Source organism: Eutrigla gurnardus, assembly GCF_963514095.1.
Source record: "Eutrigla gurnardus genome assembly, chromosome: 11".
Classification (NCBI taxonomy): Eukaryota; Metazoa; Chordata; class Actinopteri; order Perciformes; family Triglidae; genus Eutrigla; species Eutrigla gurnardus.
This window is the reverse complement of record NC_139925.1, coordinates 8530372-8554625: the sequence shown is the minus strand read 5'-3', so window position 1 is coordinate 8554625 and position 24254 is coordinate 8530372. Positions and strand designations below refer to the sequence as shown.

General features: G+C 39.3%; 1 protein-coding gene across 1 annotated transcript; it reads left to right on the top strand.

Moving 5' to 3' along the window:
* The first annotated feature begins 391 nt into the window (after positions 1–391).
* prim2 (DNA primase subunit 2) lies at positions 392–23424 on the top strand. The gene is made up of 14 exons (XM_084020872.1): positions 392–522; positions 1249–1398; positions 1513–1625; positions 2575–2669; positions 2777–2897; positions 3592–3687; positions 6249–6386; positions 9456–9523; positions 11453–11525; positions 11717–11902; positions 18592–18718; positions 18898–18980; positions 20306–20374; positions 22737–23424. The coding sequence occupies exons 2-14, from the start codon at positions 1254–1256 to the stop codon at positions 22962–22964; spliced, it is 1542 nt and encodes a 513-aa protein (XP_083876998.1). The 5' UTR covers positions 392–522; positions 1249–1253; the 3' UTR covers positions 22965–23424.
* The last annotated feature ends 830 nt before the right edge of the window (positions 23425–24254 follow it).

Sequence of the window (24254 nt, the reverse complement as noted above, 5' to 3'; positions counted from 1 at the left end):
TTGCACTTTAGTACAGTTCTTAAATAAAAGTTTGTAGTTAATACGATAATAGTTTCCATTAACATTTATTGTAGAGAGGGTCTCGATTAATAAAGACAGTACCCAACCTTGCAATTAACTGTATAATAGTTCTAGGACATTTTCAATCTATGGCTGAACCAACCCCTTGTTGTGGGTGCGCATGTTATGTAGTACATCTGCCCCCGAAAGTTCCTGTCTCCAGGTCTACAGCGAAAAAAAAGAGTAATAAAAAGCACACTGTAGAGACCATGTTTTATTTTAAGCATTCTGTTTCACGCCTGGTCGATAAGTGTCACACATACCTATAATTTAATGAAGTCATCGTTAACGGGAGAGATGCTGGCGGTCCGCGCGGGACAACTAAACGAGCGCACACATTTCACGTCAAGGCATCACTTCCTGGTTTGGCTAAAAATCGTCATCATTTTACCCGCGTTCGTTGAACAACCCACTTTGTTTGGCGGGACTGGACTGAGGATACGCGGCTCCGACGTGTTATTGGTAAATGAAACGACATAAAAGTGGTTCCAGTATTGTGTTGGATGTGCTGTGATAAACTGCCGATATTGTTTTGGAAGTAGGTCGACTTCGTAGGTAGTTTACTGTAAGTTAGCTAGCATTTTCCTCCACGAAGACGTTGCTATTCTGTGTTTGAGTTGTGTGTTGTCGACCAACTGTGACGTATAGAGTTTTGGTAGCTAGATTACAGGCTAGATTTCGTAAAGTACAGCTAGCTGTTTTTATGGGGAAAAGCAATAACACTTATTTTTCAGGGATGTTTGACCCATTGCAATATAATACATCGCTTTCTAGTGTCACCAGGTCAGTTCAGTTGTTTTTTAGTGGGCTCACTGCTGCCTCACTTGACAGGATTTGCATATATGACGAAGCTCTTTCACGAGTTTAATGAAAGCAGCTTTCCAGACATGTTTTGACAGGGAGCAAACGTTTTTTTTGTTTGTTGCATTCATATTTTCTGTCTTCACCCTATGATTTGTGGTGTGTGAACACCGTTGTAATCTGCTTCCAATATAGTAGGGGGCACAAGTTCAGTAATATAGGGTGTCTTTTCTGTATAGATTGAATGACATGATGAGTGTAATATTTTCAATGAATTGCTAATTGCTTAAGTCACCAACTTGCAGTTGGACCAAATATGCTTTCACAGTGACTAATAGCCAATTGTCTGGTGATACAGAACATTCTTGTTTTGTCTGTGACTGTCAGGAACGATGCAGTTTTCAAGCAGAAAGAAGAAGTTCATCACCAGCTCGCAGGCGGATCTCTACGGACATCCTCTGCAGTTCTATGGGCAGCCTCCTCTTGAAAACATCTCTCTCACTGAGTTTGAGGCGTTTGCTGTGGACCGACTGAAATGTAAGACCTGGGTCTCATGCACTTGAGTAATGCCATTTTCTGTCAGCAGTGTTTTTCAGTGTGTTTTTAAAGAGGGCCTCATATTTACAACGTCGTCTTTTAAATCCACTGCAGTGCTGAAGACCGTTGAGAACTGCGGAGTGAGCTATGTGAAGCTGTCAGAGCAGTACGTTAGGAAACTGGAGTCTGAGTCTAAAGCCCTGAACTTTGTCTACAGATCAGATGCTGTGAGTATGTGTAGCATGACACACATCACAGTGGTTTATTCTAGGCATGGGACGATATGAAAATGTCATGTCACAATTATCCTGGTGGAAATAATTGTGATTCACGATATTATCCTGATAATAATTATCAACATGTGCTTAAAACTGTGTATAAAAAGTGCATAAAAACAAAAAATTTTACCCTGTATTTTTTAAAACTGGGTGCTATTTTTCACTTCTCTATCATGATAGTAAGCTAGACAGCCTTTTTCAAGTCGCTTGTCAAGATATTTACGGTTATCCGGATAATGGAAATTATATTTTTTATACACATGCTGTAACTGGTGAAATTGAGAGCACAATAGAGTACAATTACCAGTTTATTGGCTACACCTTGTTAAAACAAATGCATACTAATACAACTGTGCCGTTAAATTGCATTGTGATTTACTGACCTGCGTTCCTGTTATTTAGCCTACTCTCGATATGAACAGGCTGCACAATGTAATGGAAATACCTGTCGGTGTAATGCAATTCCGTTCAACAGCACCACAAACTGCGGCCTCCAATATGACCAGCAGTTGATTAACTAGGTGCACCTAATAAACTGGCAACTGAGTGTATTCGGTATGGCTCGGCCTGTACTTGTCTGATAAGGTTGAGGTACAAACAAGGTCAACTAGACGTGTTTGCATTTTGAGACTACCACATTATTTCATAGTCGTGCCGTTGACTGACAGCCAAGACAAAAATACATGGAAATATTTTGTGTAGGCTGTGAACGGCGGTATCAAAGCACAACATAATGAATCACAGAGACAGATGAGGTGGGCATAAAGTTGGCTGCTTACTACAATATAGAGCTGAATTACTATAGCCTCAATTAATGGAAGGTGGCATACAGGTATGGACAAGACACGTTATGAAGAACAATAATATCTTTAAAAATACTCTGCTTTAACCCTTGAAGGATGACAGGAAACCTCAGTCTGGACCGAGTGAATACGAGAGACGAAAAAAGGACCATATCTCCCACTTCATTCTCAGGCTTGCCTACTGCCAAACGTAAGTTTCTGTACAACATTCTGTTTGTTGTCAAATGAATATTATTATTATATAATATGCATAGGCATACAACTTAATAAGTGTTTACTCCCGATGGCATCGTAAAGGGAGGATCTGAGACGGTGGTTCATACAACAGGAAGTTGATCTTTTCCGCTACCGCTTCAATGAATTGCATCCAACACAAAAGATGGAATTTCTTCACACGAATAATCTGCAATATTACACGGTAAATTTGTCTTTATTTAAATATTTTGCAAACCTGTTTTTTAAATTAATGTAGACGAGTACTAGGCTTCTTACACCTTCGGTTCTCTTATGAGTTCACATCTGTCAACATGTGTGAATGTAAAGACTTGTGGACGGATCTGAACAGCGCTTAAAGAGTCTGTAGAATATCTATTTCTATACAAACCTGTAGTTATTGTGGAATAATTCACGATTATATCTGACACAAAAGCCGACACAGAAACCCATGTATGACTGGACAGACAAAAAAGGCCGGGAAAGTAACATTAGTGCTCAGTTGTATTTTCACTAGATGGAGCTGTTTGATCACTGTAACAGGACCCATAAATATTATGGGTGTCCTTGATTTAAAAAAGTTGAAAGAGGTTTTTTTTCTCGCAGGACAGTTTTTTGTGTTTAGTTTATTTTTTACACTTTAATGCACATTTAGACCCACTTAAGGAAAGCACTGCGGCAGGTTTTCATAAAATACGGGTGAATTCATAAAGGAAAAGTAACAATCCATGAAGATATAATGTGTCCAAGGAAGGAGAGAAATAATGCATTCATCTGACAAATGTTTGGTTTCCATGAGCCTTAGCCCTCAATTTATTATTATTGTTATTTACAACAATAAATTCTGTTTTATTCCAGCTTTTCACTGAACGTTTTCATTGTCATCACTAACATTTCAGATTAATTCCGAGGAGAAGAAGGTTCTGAAGGATAAACTCCTCAACTCCAATTTCGCCGTCAGTGGAATCACTGTGGAGAGTCAAGACTTCTACAAAGTGAGTTACTTGTCCGTCTCCATAAAACACACTTTTTAAATGCGTTATTCTACAATCTGCATTATTTTAGCTGTCACAAAGGGAATTAAGAAGAAAGCTGCATAGAAATAGTAGTTACCTCAGTTTTTTGTATTAAATGTCAGAACATTTTAATAAATACATTTCTGTTTTAATATTTTAATTAATATCTTAACTGACAGCCAGTCATTTTTTCCATGAAATCATCCTCCCCACTGTAATTATATTTAAAGTGATTCTTCCATTTACTATCAGAAGCTCAATCCTTTCCACCATGATCATAGTAGGCTAATTTTAATGTAATGGTATGTGAGTTGCTTAGTTTGACAGGAACCTGACCCACCAGATGGTTTATTCCATATAACCTTGTGAGAAGTAATTGGAAACTGATTGAAAAAGTACAGGTTATTCAATAAAAACATTTTATGTCACCTTTCTTTCAATGAAGACATATTCTCCAGTTTTGATATAAATCATAATAACCTCTTTGAGTCACCTCGAGTCACCGCTCCCTGTCGTCTCTCACACACCTAAGCCAAGGCCGTAGCTACAACCGCAAGTCAAAAATAAGCCACGGAGGAACAACATTAAACCATTTGGAACACCATAATCGGACACTTATTATATAGTAATTCCTTCCCATCCATGCTGCTCAGAGTAATCATGGAGACCGGCCGTCTGCCGACAGCACGGTGTCTCTCCCTAGCCCCGTCGTATTAGAGAGGAAATTGGGACCCTTTTTATTTCCTAACTCTGCCTTTCATAGCTTATAATATATATTATATATTCGGGCCGGCCTTCGTTTAGTTTTCAATGTTCTCCTGGTGTCAGTGTGGGTTTTCTCTGGGTTCTCCTTCCAAAGACATGCGGGTCAGGTTAATGGATGACTCTAAATTGCCCGTAAGTGTGAATGTGAGTGTGAATGTCTGTCTCTATGAATCAGTCCTGAGATGAGACTGGTGACAAACAGTGAACCCTGTGTTCGCCCATTGTCAGATTGGCTCCAACATGTAACAACTGGGATCACACACAGAAATGTGTTGTAAATCCACTGATTTGGATTGTAGTGACTCCTGCCTTTTTTTTTTTTTTTTATATCGTCATACTTGGACAAATCACCACACAAGGTATTGCTTAATGCTCATTAGTTTCACCCATGCTGTGTAACCCTAACCTGCCAAGAGTTTCAGTCCACTGCCTAGTGTGTTTTTAAGAATTAAACATCGATTACATTGAAGTAAACACTGATTTATCTTCTCAGTTCTATTTTCTTTCTTCAGATTTGTACCTTGGGGGCCCATATTTTGTCAGATGGACACAGGCCAACCTATGATATGAAATAAATGAGTAAATATTGGTCTTTGGGGCAGTTTAAATCAATTTTTGGAAGAATTCACGTACTGCCAAATGTAGAATTTCCACTGTTAGAGTATATTGCCTTACCTCTAAAGAAATATTTGGACATAATTTTGTTTAATTGCTAAATTTCACGCAGTGAAGGAATCGGTATGAATGGACAGCCTGAAAAATAATTGGCTGATTGACAGATTGCTGTCATATCTTTTCACAGTTGAATGGATTTAAGTCCACAGTTGTCTGGCTACAAATTGGAAAGGAAAGAGGAACATTCCACGGCTACTTGACTTTACATTTACCTTTTTAGGTTTTCTTTCCAAGTACTATAATTGACGGCAAGGCTCCAGACTACCCCCCCCCCCCCACCCACCCACTCATTCGCCCAAAAAATAATTTCAACCATCCAAAAATCACTATAAACCATCTCAATATACATATATATTTTCTTAGTCATTGGCATTTACAGTGATTATTTGCATAAGTCATTTATTATTTATTATTAATATATATTAAAAGCTGCTTAGAGCAAGTTAGTACGTTTAAGTAATAGGTTCATAGTTCCCTCTCTAATATCTGTTTCATATTGCTGTGAAAACATCCCCTTCAAACAACTATATTTATTCAAGTGTACTTCCAAAGACATTTTACTGGTTTACATTTAAACATGTGATCAATATAACAGCATTATAATTTGCCTTCAAGCTTGAACGCCCCATAATGTAAGTCAGTTTAACGTTAGCTCCATTATAAGCAGGGCTGTGCTAGGGAGAGATACCGCACTGTCAGTAGAAGAGCTGATCTCTGCGATGATTACTCTGAGCAACATGCATGGGAATTAATTACAATATAACAAGTGTCTGATTAAGTTAGTTGTTCCAAATGTTTTAAAGGCTGTTCAATTTATTTTAGACTTTCACGTATTACAAACTGTGAGCTTTATGGCTTCTTCATTCACTGACGACACTTGTGTGGCTGTGACATTACTGTCTGTTCTGCTGCGTGCCGATGTAAGGCTATCATCCCACTCCCTTTGAACATCACTAGAATAAGTGTAAATCCTCGTATCAGAGCCCAAATTACAAAGGGTAGCCTCCTGACACTCACCATGCATGCAAACAGAATATTAACGTCTCTATCTTTTGCTGGCATTAACTCATTTATGTATATTTTTTTGTTTCATTTCAAAGGTTCCATTTCAAGATGCCCTGGATCTAGTGCGAACAAGAAAAGTGTACCTCAAAGCAGGCTACGTGTACATCCCTCACCAGGACATTGTCACCATTGTTCTCAACGATTTCCGCACCAAGCTGTCCAAAGCTCTCGCAGTAAGTGTTTAGAAAGAATGAATAATATTATTACAGAAAGATCAAAGTGGAATTAGTGTACGTGTGTACACAGCGGACCACTTTATTAGAAGCTCGATGGGTACACTGGTCATAAAGATGTACATGAACAGCAGTAATACTCCGGTTGGCTGTGGTGTTTTTAAATAATGCTCAAGAAAAGGATTTGAGTTACTGTTGCCTTCTTGTCAGCTTGAACCAGTCTTCATGCTTCTCTGCCATCAACAAGGAGTTTTTGCCCAGAGAGCTTAATACCGGATAGTTTTTCTTTTTCTGACTACTCTCTGTAAACCCTGGAGATGGTTGTGCTCTAAAATCCCAGTAGACCAGCAGTTTCTGAAACACTCAAGCAAGCCCATCTGGCACAAACAACCACGTTCAGTCACTTAAATCACCCGCCTCCCATTCAATTGCTCGGTTTGAACCTCATCTTCTTCTTGACCACATTTACATGCCCAAATGCATTGAGTTGCTGCGATGTGATTGGCTGATTAGATACGTGCGTTAATGAGTAGCTGAACTGGTGTACCTAATAATGTAGTGTGATATAATATAAAAATGAACAAGTTGCAGCTGTGGCTGTTGCCGTCAGTGCCCTGAGGGGAGACTGGATAAATGCAGGGTTCAAATGAGGGGAATAAGTTTGCACACATATGACATAAAATGTCTGGAGGGCAGACTGGGGACAGCTAGTATGAAAGTGCTCATTACCCTTACGGGCATGATGTTTTTTTAAAGGCTGTGGAGGGGGGGTCTGATAAGGCTCTATATCGACATGTTTTTGCACTGCATTGAATGCCCTGCGGGGCATGGAACGTGGTGTTTTGGTCCAGAGATGTCTTTATAATACATGTGAGGAGACAACCAAGGTTCAGTTATGTCATGGTGAGGCGTCCTGATTAGAGAATATGGCCACAAGCATGCTCCACAACCATAGGCAGTGGCGATATAGGGTTTATGAATAGACGTTTTTTGCAAGAAATCTACAGAAAATTCAACAGCTACGGATGAATCTCAATTATGGGAATTAAAAGACCTGCAAATCATTAGTGTCCTGATTGGAATCTCACCTTTTCTCATTTATCAGCCAGCAAGATGAGTGAATGCTATACCCGAAGTAACCATGAAAGCTTTCTGATTTTTAAAATTGTGATACAGAGAAGTGATAATTATGGCAAAGAGAGGATAGAAAATGGCATTTATGAAACTACTTTTGAATCTGTATGGTATAGTGGAGAAATTAAGTCATCAGTCTTTGCATAATTGTGTCCACCTTGGAAATGAAGAACGTGATCCGTATAAATTTAATTCAGAATTAATTTTTATTCTGATCATTCTGACAAGAAGGCTGCCATTGCCATATCATTGCAGTCTGACTAAAGTGGACCGGTTTGCTATAAACAATGTTAATCAGATGCTATAACTTCTGCACAGATTTCTGTGACTGAATAGTTAACATATCTAAGATGCTCGCATGTTTTTAGATGCCTTCCAACTGAAGAGTATGGAAAGGCATTGCAACGGCTGTCTCTTTAGACAAAGCAGCAGTTTTGGTTGACCTTAGAACTGGCAGTTCATTGCTTTGTTCACAGGAAATGATTTGGCAGTTTGAAAAAGGTCAGTTATTGTTCGGTGGTTGTGTCGCGTTGCGACTTGTATTTATCATTTTCAGTTGGTGTGTGAATTCCAGGTGATTCCTGTGTTCATGGTGAGTGGGCTCTGTTTAGCCAGTGATCTTAAATAACCTGTTGCTGGCAAATTGGAGCACCCCTCTAAAACTCACTACTGGCAAACTGGAACAGAATTGTAACAGAATTTTACAATAGTAATTCCTGAGAGTATGTTTCATGCAGTTTACTAATCTCTGAATGCAGGCAGATTAACTTGTGTACCTTGAGCTGCTGCTCCGATCATTTGTTTTTAATTTCTAAGCGACAGTAAATGGTTTGTTGTGTTAAGTGAAGAATTCCCATAAGACTTTGCTCTGAAAGGTACACTGGATATAGAATGCATTCTAGCATTCAAATCATGATTGGATGCTAGATTGTGTACCGTGTCCTTGGTGTAGCATAGAAAACCATTCTCTCTGTACTAATGATCGCATAGTGGGCGACATGTACTTGATTTGTAACACATGTCCCCCTTCATGGGACTGGCAGGACCATCGTTTCCAAATTACAAAAGGGAAAAACAAATAGAGAGCAACCTGGTCCAGTTCCGCCATTTTCTCGTTTCCTGCTAATTATCCGGACCACTAACTGTTGGAATGGAATAATGCTCCCAAACAATTTTTCTTGTAACTGTGCCATTGTGACTGACTGTTGTTACTATAATGGTTATTTACCTCCACCAGGGACAATAGGGGGACATTGCAGAAAATGTATAATTAAAAAGGCATGAAATTGAAAGCTGCTTCTCCATATCACTCCAGTTATCGCTTGGCTGTTCATATTCAGAAAATAACAGAAATGTAGTATATTGAGCCATTTTTTGTTGTGGGTGTGCAAGGAAGTCCGTGAAATGGTTTGGACTGTGGACTCATTCTTATTTGCTGAACTTGGTTGTGTTTATAAATCAATCAAGACTATGTTTGTTTGGGAGAGAAGGGCATACAGTCAGACTCACAACTGAAAAAAACGTTCACATCTGGCTGAACTGTGTGCAGACGGAGACATGGTGTGAAAAGCAAACGCCAGGAGTAGGTGGGGGGGCACATGCTGCAGATGGTGTCATAATGTGTGATGTATGATAATTTGCTCAACATCAGAAAAATCGTGGCCTGTTTTTACAGCTAAGGGAATTTTATCCACATCTCATTACCCTCACACACCAAGCTGGTACCACCGTCAACCATTCAGTAACAGAGTTTAGGCACCGAATCTTTAACTTTGATGTCGTTTTATTCAATTTGCTTCAGTGACTAAGCTGTAGCCTTGTATTTTAATTACTGTTTGTCATGTGTTGTACTTAATCTTTGCAATTAACCTGCAATGCTAGGCTTTTGGCCTACACTGTTTACCATTATTCATGTGATGCCCATCTCATCTGCAGTTGACAGCACGCTCGCTACCAGCAGTGCATTCTGATGAACGGCTTCAACCCCTCCTTAACCACCTCAGGTAAGCAGGAGCAGGATTAATAACTTTGCTGCCACTTTGGAAGGACTCTTTTGGGGGAAACAGAGATTTAGCAGGATTGAGCTTTGGTGCCAAAGAACGCTGTCTGCTTTTGGCTGATCTGAGTAAACCAATCTGTCCCTGTCCTGTCGATTCCTTTCTGAAAGTAAATGTCTCGAAGTAACTATACAATATGTGTAATGTTCTTCCTACAGCTTCTCATGCACTGTATGTATTAGTATTGTTGAGTGGCAGTGGGATAGATTACTTACTTGATTTGATACTAAGCTAAGTTTTATACGAAGGTTCATTTTCATGGTGATCGGAGTAAATTAAACGGAGGTCATTATGCACCCTGCATAATCCAGATTCAGTGTTGATTGGTTACCTACCTCAGGGGCTGTCGGCGGCTGTGATGTGGAAATAGCTGTTGCTTATCTCCATGTGTTGGAGGGTTAAGTTTCACCAAAAATGCAGTACAAACCTCAGAAGACTGTTCATTTAAGTCCTTAACTGAAATCGTATTTTCTTTTGTCAGTCTGCAATTGCAATGTTTTAAATAAAACGATACAATAGAACCGCAACAAACCCTACTGGAGATGCCTTGGGTTTAAAAACCTGGACACTATTTTGACATGTTTTGCGTCTAATGGGGACAACATATTTTTAAATTGGTCCGTTATTGAGGGAGAACGCTGCAGCTGCAATGTAATCTCTCAGGGCAACTCCTCACTGTGAGTTCATGTCCACTAAAAGTACTTGTTATTTTAAGTGTCTGACGACATTATTGAACGGAGCCTACAGAAACACAAAACATGTTTCTTTACCTTTCACTTGACCCGGTCTGTTTGTTATTGCGTCCAAACAAGTCTGACTGGGAGAAATCTCGTATGTGATCAACATTGTCAAATTTGACTTAATATTCAGCCGTGACATTGAAAATCTTTTCGATAACAATAAGCTATGCTTTCTGTACTCTCAATGCAACAATCTCTTCCTGACAACCCTCCAAAGCTCACCCACTTGTCCTCCACCGTTGTCTCCTGGCAACAAAGCATCTCTCAAAAGATTTCAGATTTAGTGAGACAAATTCCAAGGGAATGGAAAGACTAACATTTTATTTCTCTGCAGGGTCCTTAACATAATGTTGTCAGAACAATCTGAGCCTGTCACTGGCAAAAACAGCCACTTTTAGTAGCTGTATGTTGACCGTGCATTATTGCACTGAAGGATTACTTTGCAGCCTTTTTGACAGCTGCTGTCTGCAGCATTCTCGCTCAATACTGGACTGTTTTCACTTTTTTTTGTCCCCATTGGTTTAACCCACATGGGAAAGGGTCCAGTTTGAAAAATACAGAAGTTATCATTCTGGAAAAGCACACGTTTGCATGAAAAAGTGACTTAATAGCAACAGTCTTCATTTCAGACTCAAAGTAGAGCCGCTCAGAAGATAGTGAGGGTGTTTTATCTTACTTTAGATAAAAGCAATAATATGAATATCAGGGCAGAAGAAGTCGTGTTGCCTGATTGTTGATGGGGCTTAGTGGGCAGGTTGTTGAGATTAGTGGGCAGGACACTAATCTCTACGGCAGGGGTAACACAATGTGATGTAAAGTAGCGCCATAAGGAACTCAATAGGTTGCCAATGTCATGAATCTACAGATGGCAGCTTAGCTGCTTTACATTAATTTGACAGGAGGTTAAGGCTGTTCAAAGTGCTTTAACAGGTACAGGCGATGTTTTATATTCACTTTTTGAATGATTGTGTGTTTTAAATACCCTGTCTTTCATCTCAGGTCTTATATATCACTGTGGAAGAAAATCAGATTTCATAGCATGATTGCTTCTAGAATTATATTGACATTGCTTATTTGTCACAGTCCTGACATTCTTTTTTTTTTTTTAATTTTAAAATATGTTTTCTCATTTTAGTCATGCCTATGTGGGACAGGATTACAGCATCCAGAAGAATGTTGGGAAAATCTCCTTGGAACAAATTGATTCAGTAAGTTGAATTGACCATCTATTCTTGAAATGTCAAGTTCAAGGTGTCATTTTACCAGGGATGGCTGGTGTAAAAGGGCAGCAATGAGGCTTGTATAGTAATTTTGCTGGCCCAGAGCTGTGAATGACCAGAAAGTGTATTCACTTCCACTTACGCTTCAGTCTATCAGTTGAGTTGTTGTCTGTTTCCAGCTTTCAGGAAAGTCCTTCCCACTCTGTATGAGGCAGCTTCACCAGACCCTCAGAGAGGACCACCATCTCCGCCACGGTGGTCGCATGCAGTACGGCCTCTTCCTCAAAGGCATCGGCCTCTCGCTGGAGCAAGCGCTGCAATTCTGGAGGTCAGAGTTCATAAGAGGCAAAGTGGATGCAGACAAGGTAATGCTGACAAGATGGATGCTATGTGTTGCTATAATGTGTTTTAACTTAAGTTACATTTATTATAAACCCATCCTGGATTTTTAAAAGAAATCAATGAGCAGCTGCGATTACATTTAACTGCTTGACTTCCTGTTAATGGTGATGTGGGCTGCCCTGCTTACCCAAATACCACTGCAACTTTGGTTGGTATTCACTTTTATTTATCCAACATTCTTTGCAAGATGAAATATCGTTATTGTTTGCTGACTTTTACTTTTAAGGCCATTTATTTTTCATTTTAACAACCTGATAAAATATCTAGCATGTTTTTTTTTAATGGGAGATTAATGACTATAGGACAGCAGTCATTACGTCAGTGTCTCTCCCTCCTGGGAGTGCTATTCAACACTTAAATGGGTGGCGCTGTTTCACTAATGATGAAGTGAAGAAAGTTCCCTGGTATCATTATTCACATGCACTCAGTACTGCGTTTAGGCTTATAAACACTTGAATGGTTGTGGTTTCAGATATGGTGTCCCTCAATAAAAGAGAGAGACATTAAGCCATTGTTCTGCATGAAAGGAATCTCTTCTCTTTATGTGAATAAGAGGCATTAGTGACATGAGGCTCCACATGATGAAACATTTCAGATAGGACAGACAGAATCTCATGCGGTGTATTATTGTTGTAATACGTTAAATATAAATGCATTTTAAATGAGCCTGGACTATACTAGCATTTATTTAACGGTTCTCAGCCATGTACTCAAGCAAAGCTGTCAAGATAATAACGGTCTGTTTAATAGATAGTTGCTCGGGTTGTATCAATTTGCTTCCACAGATATGACTGTTAGAACATCCCTGCATGCCTTGGCTGTTTTTTTATGCTCTGTCTTCAATGCATCCACTTAGGAATTCCTTATAGATCCATCATGTCTCTTATGAGATGCACTCAGAGACATGCAAATTAATTTTACCTTCAAGTGAGTCAACTTGAAGTTACAATTTATGGATTTTTACTAGTGCTGAATGATTTTTTCACTATTTTGCAACCTTTTTTTGTTATTATTAGACCAATATATTCATTGGAATGGAAATTGATAGTGAAAATAATTATTAGTTCCAGCCCTAAACAGTCAAATGCATTTAGGATGTCTGAAAGGTTCTCTGAATATGAACTAAATGTATGTTCAAATCCCACTATATTTAAATCATCTTCAGGTTTATAATGATAAAAACATTCTGCTATATTCTCTTTCTTTAGCAGCAGCATCACTTGCTTGACATGACTAATAGAGCTGTACACTATATACAGGAATTACATAATTTCCCCTAATTTTACATAAAACCATCTGATTTCCAGTTGTTTCAGTGTTCTGTGTATCATCTAATCTAATACAACATTTCATCTAATTCAGTGTAAAACATCTAATGTGACGCGTCACTAAACTCGTTGAAGTGAAATTGTTGGCACTTTAGTCGGCTCTTATCTGGTTTCAATGGAATTGCATTGCGAGGCAACAGCTTGGGTCCATGTTTACCTCCTGTTAGCTGGTGTCATTCACTTACACACTGGAACAGGAAATAAACTGGGACACATTTGGAATGTTGACATTTACAACTGTGAGATGGTCTGTATATATTACTGAATACTAAATACACATGTATACAAATACTACATGTCTAACTCGGTCCCAGCTGGGAGGAGCTGACCGGTCGATATCAAACCAGCATGATCTGATTGTGACGCAGTGAGACTTACCTGGGCTGTTTTTATAATAATTGGTATTTTGTAACTTTAATTAATCAAACGATAGAAGTATTATCCATGCATCTGACTATCTGTCTGACCTGCAATGATAAACACGGCTTAATCTCACATGTGTGAGTACTGTTGCAGTTTTGGGTGCTCATCAAACGATGCAATATCAACAGGGTGCAATGTAGGCGCCAAGAAATCATTTAATCGTGAGTTAACTAGACACCCAGTGCAGCAATCTGGCACAGTAGTGTTTGTGGTGGGCCTTGATCCCTGCGCCGTGTTGTCTTTTAGATAATGATTTGTAGTGGATTACATGGCTGCCATGTCACTCCAGGCGGTCGGCACTCTTTCTTGTCCGGGGACATGTGTTGCATCAGCCAGACAAAGTGTCCTGGCATATTGGTGGGAGATCTTGAGCCTGTGTTTCCTGCTGGTGCCACAGTTTCAGTTGTAATGAGAAGACACATCAAAGATACACAGATAGTCCTTCATGTTTTCAGCTTTAAAAAAATCCGTTTTTTTCACATCTCTTTGCCAGTGCAAAAGAACACGTTGAGAGAGACACACACACACATATAGACTAATATGCATTTGACACAAGCAAAGCCTAATGTCTCACATAATTGAACTGGCACAAAACTGCTATACAATCATTATGAAACCATTTGAAATGGTTTTGCACAGCAGCAACCACGGCAGTTATTTTTTAGTTGTTTACTCGCTAAAATTTTAATACTGTACGAGGGGTTTTGTGTGCTGACATTTAGTTGAGCCATCTAAACCCATTGTCTTTTGTGCAGCTTTGTCACTGACACCTGTAAAAGTTTATAGACTAGTAAAGCAGTGTCCATTTAGCCTGCATTCAGTCTCTCCTGTCCTCGTATCTGCTGTTGGCCCTCACTAAGAACCTCATGGCAACTTCAGTGCACTGGATTCATGTCACACAGCCCTCTTTGATGCCCTGTTTCTGAGGTGGTTTCCCATGTACACGGTCCCAGAGAAAGTGTGACGGGCCGTGCACAAAGCCCAGCTCTTGTTCCTCAGCAGAGGCAGCAGAAGGGTGCTGACAGATCACAGCTCTCACGATGATGTATGTGTTAAGCCGGGGACTGCACTTGTGGCATGCTGCACAAAGCCTGCTCATTAGTATGCGACGGGCACAGAGGAAAAAGATGGGAGGCAGCGATGCCGAGAGGGAGGCCTGGAGGAAGAGGCGATGTAATATTAGACTAGAGGGGGAGAAAATTGATGAAATCAACTTGATCTATCCATTTTTCTTGCCACAGAAGTAAGCCTATTCATTTGGAGTTGTGTCTAGTTGAACCATGTTTCAGTATGCTGTATTGCCTTTGGTTTGGTTTTACATATGTTAACTTCAGGTTAATTCATTTTCCACTAACTGACACCATTTTTTACATTAAAGTTTTGATTTGCTCTGGGGTCTTATCCAACAATGGAAGATTTTTATTAGGTGATACTTAATATTAACTACTCTTAGAGTTTGGTTGCAAGTGACACCATGTTATTATTTTTTATCAGTGATATTTTCTGTACATTTCAAAGTAGCCTCCAACTCCTCCTCTGACCCTGTATGAAAATGTCATGATTCTTCACTGAGATGTGAGAGGCTTTTTGTGCTAATGAGTTCTTTGTTTTGTTTTCCTTTTTGAGAAAGTCCATAAAGAACAAGATAAGAATATTGACTAGATATTAGGGTAATTCTTCCATTAGGGTCTAGGAATGAATTAGGACTCCTACTTAAGCTTTTTGTCGTTTATCTCATCAATGGCGAGTTGCTTACAGAATAGTGCTACTATTTCAGCAGCTTGACATTCGTGATGACAGTCCTTATGTAAATAGTATATATCGGCCATTACATTACCTTATCTGATATAAATAATTGGAAATAAATACGTGTGGAGAATCGCATTTAGTTTTACTGCTCTTGCTGAATTTGCACGTTTTTTTAAGTGGCATCTGCTTTCACTGAGAAATGCACATTACGACCAGGCAGATAAGTAGCTGAAATTAGCTCATCACTGATACATCTGTATTACTGCATATGTTGGCTGAATGATAACAAGAAAAGTGTTTCGTTAACAAATAAAATTAACATTAACAATGGCTCTGTTTAATTAAAATGTCCCAGTAAGTCATGACAGCCTTCCAGTAAGTCAGCATGCAAAATATCAGAACCCTGAAACTATAGCAGCTAAATTAAATTCAGCCGTCATTAAGTTTGAGTATTTACAACTGTGCTTTTTTTCTTTTTTTTTTAAATTTTGGTTATTACATAACAGGTACAACTTATTAAACCAAAACATTTAGTTATCAGAATGTTAAATATTTTTTCCCCAGTGCCTTTGAACTTGATTACTGGGTGTGATGCACAGTTTAGAGTTTGCAGCAGGGGTAACGTATTGTTTTAGGGACAATGCAATTAAAATGTTTCTCCATTGCCATTTGGATTAAAATAATACCTGTGCATTGTGGGTAAATTACCTTTTATTAAAAACTGTCTTTTTCTTCTTTCTGCAACATCAAACTTTTTAAAGGCGCATAATACAAGATTGGGAGCATTTCGATTTCCTCTCAATGGCTCTCAACATGGCGATAGCTGAGCCGGCAGCTCAGCCAATGGTGCTAATGGTGTAGCTAACGAGTAGCTAATGGTGCTAATAGGGTAACGGTACAAACAATGACAAATGTGCTGAGAGAGCTAACAGTGTTTACCTGAGGGCGGACCGGAGGGTGCGTGCTATGCGTCTGCGACGGCACTGTTGGGCAGGTCGGCGTTATCAGCTGTAACCGCGATCTAGGGCAAGTGCAGAGCGGTGACTGTGAGCTAGCTAGTGATGCACGCTCACATGCACGAACAGCACTAAAAGCACACGTGGCCAGCTTGACTATGTCAACAAAGCAAGAAGAAGCTGCGATTACAACGCACACGGAGGCACAGCGACTACATTTTCTCCTCAGGTAGACATTACTCCACTATATCTTTACACAGCAAATAGTCGTTTGCTGCTATATCTGAAAAAGCCTGTAGTGGAGATTAAAATGGGACGTATTTTAATGGTATTACATATAAGAGGAAATGGAGCTGCAGGCGCATCAGTCACTATGGACCAAGCCTAAGAAGCTCTGCCAAGTTTATACACACACACACACACACACACACACACACACACACACACACACACACACACGTACGTAATCCCTTTGATTGTGTCCTATTTCTCTGTCTCTATCGCCGCAGGTTTTTGTGAATGTGTCCTCGAGTGTGGGGGGATGTTACAGTGATGTAGCCCCATGAGCCAAGATGCGCACTAGAAGAGCTGTGGCTCTGCTCCTTTTTTAATGCAGCTTTTGTCCTTGTGTTCAGACTCTCTCCTCTGATTCTCTGAATTCCCCTCAGTTTGGAGGTCAGCTGTGTTAAGAGTAGATCCAGGATTATCTGAAGTGTGGGCTGAAGTGTAGGATCACACGTGGCGATTAAAAGGAACACTGAAAATATATTATATTTAGAGGAGTTGCATTCAGTGTGAGCAAAAATAGGCTGTGAACAAACTGCAGGCTGCATAGTGCAACGTCTGATGCCGCGGGGGAATCGGAATGGTGTTTTTGAGGACAAATTGAATGTGTTCAGAAAAATGTCATGTCAAAACCTGCTCAATGTAATGAGCAGTTTGTTCATAATCTGACTGCTCTTGTGAAGTTTCATCTTTTAATCACCATTTTTAGCAAAAAAGTTGGACTACCTCATTCTTACCTGGAGGACGTGAAAGTTTAATATCATATCATTTCTTGGTATCATTTTTTAGACCACATAGGATCTTTTTATGTCCTAATTATTTCACATAATACATATTAAACACACTTTAGTGCCAGTGGAGTTCCAAGATCAGTTTTAATAGAGGAGAGGGGGGTCTTAAATCAGGAAACAGCCTCTTGAATTCTTCGAAGCTCTACATAATTAATATTTGATTTATTGTACTTCAAGAAGACTTTATGGATCTGTGAATTGCTGCTGCAGCTTGTCACATTAGCAAGTTCAAGGGTTTTATTGCAACATTTATGTGTTATGATGGGAACAGTCATGGTGATTGTGTTCTGCCACTGTCGAAGCTCACTGTGTGTATTTTACTGTTTGAATTTTAGAGGCAGGGTTCCTGTAAATCAGTTTTAATGGTTGCACACAAGCTCTGTACATATAAAATGAGTTCACTGTGAATGTTGTGTTGAATGACCCCCATCAAAAAGTATTAAAGTTGGGTTTTTGTGGTTTGGAACAAACTGGACATGTCGCACTTTACATTTTTAAATTAAAACACTTCACTTGTGTCCTTGGGATTTTTTTTATTTTTGAGAGGGCATAAAACATTTTTTTCCCAGCTATTAAATGAGGGACTCACATAGTTTGAATGAGTTAAAGTCTAATGTTTTACAATTAAAAGGTCCAATAGGTCACAAAATAATGGGATGGTCAAGGAAATATGAAAAAAAACAACTAAATTCTGTTTCTTGAACCCGTCACTTGTCTTTGCTTCGTTTTTTCTCTCGTTTTTTTATATTTTGATCATTTTACCTCTTTGGACAGCTAATTAAATGAAATCCCAAATACTCAAATCCCCCAATACTCGTACAAGTATCGGGACTTCTTAAATGTAGTTGACCATATTGTATGAAAGTACGCAATTTCTACAAGGGGCGGAAGCAATTATAGAGCCATTCACCGATATCCATAATTCAGCTATCTCGAGTGTGACGACACCTCTGCACCAGGTTCTCCCTAATAGCTCTATATTTCATTGAGGAAAACACCCTGTCAGATCTGACATGATGTATGACAATGTCTCTTTTCACCCCAACCTTGCCCCTCTTATACTCTCATCCTCACTAATGCCTTCACTTCCTCTCCCCTTTCTCCTCCTTTCTCTCTGCAGTTTGACAAAGCATATGCCTACAGCATCCGCCACATGTTTGGCAAAGAAGGCAAGCGAACAGACTACACCCCCTACAGTTGCATGAAGGTGATTTTATCAAACGCACCCAGCCAAGGCGACCATCATGGTGAGTTTATTGCTGCTGGGAGATGCCGTTACCTAAGTGATAAGCCATGTGATTACAAAAATCTCGGAATATTTAGTGATCCCATGTGGATTATTTCCGTTTCCCCCTCCAACAATGTGATGTTAGTTGTTTATTGATGTATCCATTTATTTTAGTGAATGTTCATTTCATGTTTGTAGGATGTCCTTTCCGTCACAGTGACCCAGAACTGCTGAAACAGAAGCTTCAGTTCTACAAAGTGTCTCCCAGTGGGATCAGTCAGGTGGGTGCCGTCCTGTCTACTGTAGGGCTCTCAAATGGTTGGATAGCCCTCTAGCCAGCCACCATTATCTGCTTTTTACTGGGGACATTTCTCCCCTGATCTCATGGTTTATAAAATGTGTTGAACAAAACGTAAAAAAATGGGCCAATGGTTAGGTGTCGAGACATAGTGACACATCATTTACAATGTTTACAGTAGAGAGAAGTTCGATTTTACATTGTAAGTGAAACTTTGACCTGCTGGTGGCGCTAGATGGAAAGTCAAGATGACTAAATGTAAAGGATTCGTCCGTGAATACAACATGTCGTGGCAATCCACAGAGATAAAAAAAAATGTGGTGGTGCCGTTTTCACAGGATGACCTACAAACGCTTCCCACAGTAGTGGTTTATTTCGGTAAGACATGAAACATAGAGATAGTATAGGCTGTAAGTACGTTCAAGTATCTGGTGGATGTTCGGCTTGCTGTTCCTCTAATCCCCTAAGAACCTTCAAGTCCAGAGTATAGCTCACTAATTTGAAGTGAACCACTAATATCACACCAGCGGGATATTTTTCTGCTTTTGCATGAGAGGAAAAAATAAGTCACAATGCAGCTTGCCCTTTTTATTATCAGTGTGTGGACATTTTTGTAAATGTTCCTGATATAGCATTAAACAAAATAATACTGTACTATCTGGCAGAAACTAAGAACGACTTATCACTGATCTAGAACCAGCTCCAGTGTTGAGCATGCTTTTAGCAGTATCACGCTGCAGGCAGTCTTCAGGAATATAGCGAATAATGAAGGAGCCAAATATAGGCAGAATCTGCAGAAGAGTCTCTCTCTTAGTGAGTGCTGAAGACCTTTTTGGATTTCTTTTTTAGCAGGTCAGTCACCCTAAGTATGCAGTCACGCTAACATCGCAGCGCTTTCAGTACCGTACAAGAATGTGAAAGCATTTATGTGAACCAGCGTGGGCCTCACATCCTCTCTTTTCAACTTTGCAGAGCTTCAGAAAACCAAACAAAAATGGGGAATCCTCAAATTGAGACGTAGCGAAAGGTGTAATCATTCCAGTACAATGTTTTTTTTTTTTCTACAAAGAGCTGGGGCATTAATATCTGAAGTAGCCCAATTAAGCTTGTGATTTATTTTTCTTTTCTTTTCATTTTGTAAAGATCTCTTAAAGGATTATTGGCATTCACAAGGAATGTTTGTGTAGGTAGTTGACCGAAAGCGAATTCAAACTATTTTAAGGTTTAACAGTTTTAACAGTGGAAGAAAAGAATCCCATTCAAACCCGGTTTCTTCATTTTATCCACCATCTACCCTTTCCGTTGCAGATTCTGGAGCTGGTTAAAGGAATGCACTATCAGCTGGCGTGCCAGAAGTACTTCGAGCTGACACACAATGTAAGTGCGGCTTTAATGTGAGGCAGTGTTGCTGGGGCAACCTGTGTCAGAGGCAGGGGCTTGGTCCTTACATCTCATGCATGAATGCTCAGGAGGGACCCAGAACTGTCATCACCTCCATCATTAGCTGGCTGTCATAGCCACTTAATTTTTATAGGTTTATTATAGCAGTTAGATGTATTTAGTCCCCTGTGGACACTTATTTAATTTAATCTGTTTTAGTTTGGATGCTTGAGTCATCATCCCTTTCAGTCACACTCAAGGTCCTCGTTTTAGAGAAATGCAGGGATTGAAAAAGGAACAAGGTCTTAAACTGAAAACATATTTGCTTGTGACTTTAAATGCATGACATTCAGCCCGAGTTTGGCACAGTTTTTAGATGTCAGATGGGTTCATAAAAAAAATTCAAGGTTGGAATTTTTTTTTTATCGGTTTATAACCTCCACAATATTAAAGCAATATAACATACCAAATCACTTTTGGTACACCATTGTGTAAACTACTGCAATTGCAGTTTCAGAGAGATCTACTGCAAATTCACTAAATCACTTTTTGGAACATAGCCTCATGCTCAGTGACACCCACTGATCCCCAAACAATACAGCATTTTATAGCACCGCATTAAACACGTTTCTTCTTGGGGGGCGGTGAATTAATAATTGGTAAACAGATTAATAGGTGTTTAATGTAATAAGTGTACTGAAATGCACTTATTTGCTTTCTTGTTGAGTTTGATGAGAAGTGATTCAACCTGTAAGTATGAAGCCAGATGTCACATAATGTAGCATAACAGAAATACTTTATTGATCAGGTACGTTACAGTGCTATAGATAGATAGATAGATAGATATATATATAGATAAATAAATAGATGGATACCTACATACATACATACATACATACATACATACATACATACATACATGCATACATAAAGAAATATAGGAAACATAGAAATGAAGGATTGTGTAAAATCTAAAGGACTATGTAGAATAAAATGTAAATGATATACACGCTACAGTTTATAACCCAGTATATGCAGAGAACACATGGAAATATCATTATTGCACAAACAGTGGTCAGAAATGATCGGGTGAAATGAGTCCAAGGGCCAGTCTATTGATTCAGTGTCGACTCTCTGAGGGAGTTGAACAATGTGATGGAGTGACTTCCTGTGGCGCTCTGTGGTGCATCTTGATGGAGTGAGTGTAGCACTGAATTTGCTCCCGTGTTTGACCAGCATGTCATGGAGTGGGTGGGAGACATTGTCCAAGATGACGAATGGTCTGGAAAGCCTGGTAGTGGTTTGGCGCTTTCCAAAAACCCCCCTAGAATGCTAACGCTTCTAAAGGTCACTAATTAAAACACTTTTTACTCATTCCTTTAGAGTTTCATGAAAACAAAATGAAAACACTCCTGGATCCATCTTAACTTACTTACTCTCGACAAGAAGGCAAATAAGCTTTTTTTCCCCCCCAAAAAATGTCGAACTATTACTTTAACCCTTATGTGGATGATAAACAGTTTTTTAAAACCTAAATTCCTTTCTGAAAATGTTGGGGTCATTACATGATTCATTAAGTTCTTGCAAACAATTGATGAAAATGTTGTGTTCTGCAGTCATATTAATTGAATTAATTTCCTTCATGGGACAATTTAGCACATTTAATTCACATTCTTACGACGATATACATAAAAATGATTAAATCAGAAGTTTGTTGTGTATTGATCAACAACAACTCTTTCAGCCCCATCATAATATTTCCCTAGGAAGTATTAAAATTGCTACCTAATTTCCCTTAAAGTGCATCTAAACCTTTTTTTACAAAGTGACTTCACTGTGGTGGTTCAAAAGAAAGGGAAAATGTCTCCTTACTGACCTTAATTTAGCACCACGAAGACACTAATGGGGTTTTAAACAAATCTATGCTAGTCATTTAAAACATTTAGTCAGATTTTATGGTTTTTGAAAGCATCAATCATAATTATGCAACTGTTTAAAAATTATGGAAAAGGTCACAGGGAGATAATTTGAAAGAGCTAAAACTTTATCTGTTGATTGATTCATAGGTTTTGACTCCTTGTGAAATGATTCTGACATTTTATTTCCTGAAAGGACTTGTCGTCTTTTCACTGAATTTGCTCGCTAATTTGGCCATGAACACATGCGGTCCTCATCATTGTTCATAAATCACTGTTAATAAATTAACAGAACATTCCACAACATCCCCGATGAAGCAGATGCTACATGGCCATCTCATAAAAGACATTGTGTACATTATGCTACAAACCTTCCACCACTAAGTCTGCTGCTGTTCTTATCTTCTCTTGTCCTTCTGTCTTTTCTTTATTTTACTGAGCAGATTGAGGAGGCCACTTTCTCGCTCAATCACCCCAACCAGTACTTTATCGAGAGTCAGAAAGTTTTGGGAGGAGGCAAGGACGTAAAGCGAGAGACGGACACTCAGCAGAGGTCGCAGGAAAACTCGGCCACCAAAGGGTCCAGTGCAGCTAAAGAGGCAGCGGCAAACACCACGCAGGGTTTGGCCGAGATGACCGAAGAACTGGACTCCTTCTTTCAAGATGCCTGATTGTCTTTTTTTTTAATCAGACTGGGGGTTGGGGTTGATACATATTGTAACTTCAGTCACTGTATTCTTGTACATGTTAAGAAATAAAGTTTCATATCAGTCATTCCTCAACGGACTTTGAGTTAACGTCGACTAGACATTATTCAAACTTCAACATCAGACCGAAGCAGGTACCTGAAATACCTTAACATTCCTTGTATGCCAGTTCCACAGCGTCATTCATTTTGTTCTTTAAGCAGAGTGTTAAAATTAGTTTCTCCGTCTTTCTTTTCACGCTGGTCTAAACTCAGATGGCTCGCATCCAGTCTCAGTGTTTTGGCAGGGATGTGGTTGTTGGGGGGTGATGACTAGAACATTACCCAGCTGTCTCAGAAACAATGTCATTGTATTTGCTGGCAGGAGTATGGATGAATGGTGGCAGGAGGATGGATGAAAATAAACCATTTCCCCAGTTGTATTATGCTGCCTTGGAATATTGCCTCATAGTGCACAATGCAATTTATTCGAAGCGTACATGGTCAGATATTTCCTTTCTCTCAAACTTCTGTCTGCAGTAATTTGTGAAAATGGTAGTGGTAGTCTGAAAGTCTGGAACTTTCTGCACTAATGTGGGAACACGGGCTGCTCCTCTCATCTTTTGTTCTTTCAAAGGTACATTTGCGCTCTCTCACCTGCACTCTTGCTATATGCATGTTTAACTTTAGATCCAATTAGAGGCGCTGAACAGTGAGCCCTGAATTGCATGAATACAAATGTGTTTTCCAAGAGGCCAGGGGAAATATTGAATGTAAGAAAACCTCTTACTGTAATTTAATGATTGTGAATTTTACATCAAATTTGATCTCCAAGCAGGTGTTGAATGTTTAAAAAAAAAGAAAAAAGAAATCTCATTACTTATGCACATTTGTTCTGCAGGCTTTTCTGTTTGAAGACTTTTCAATACTCACACCATGGCTCATCACTGTCTCATGCTTGTAACTTCAGAGCACAAACACGGCCCGCACCAGAGCTGCACATAGCTGGAATTAAATTAGGTCTTAAAATCCAGGCATGGTGTTTGACACAGAGAGGATTTATCCAGCATAATAAGGAAACCGGATAACAGTGTGCAGCCAGGCTGCTGTCAGCAAGACACCCTTGATGTTTAATATTTGGTTGTGCATGACTACGTTTGACAAAGCTGGCACTTTCATAGACTGTGGGCAGGCAGTTGACTAGGACAGTGTTTATCTCCTCTGAATGGATTTACAATCATTAGTCATCAACTTGCCTGCATTCGTCTAGCGATTT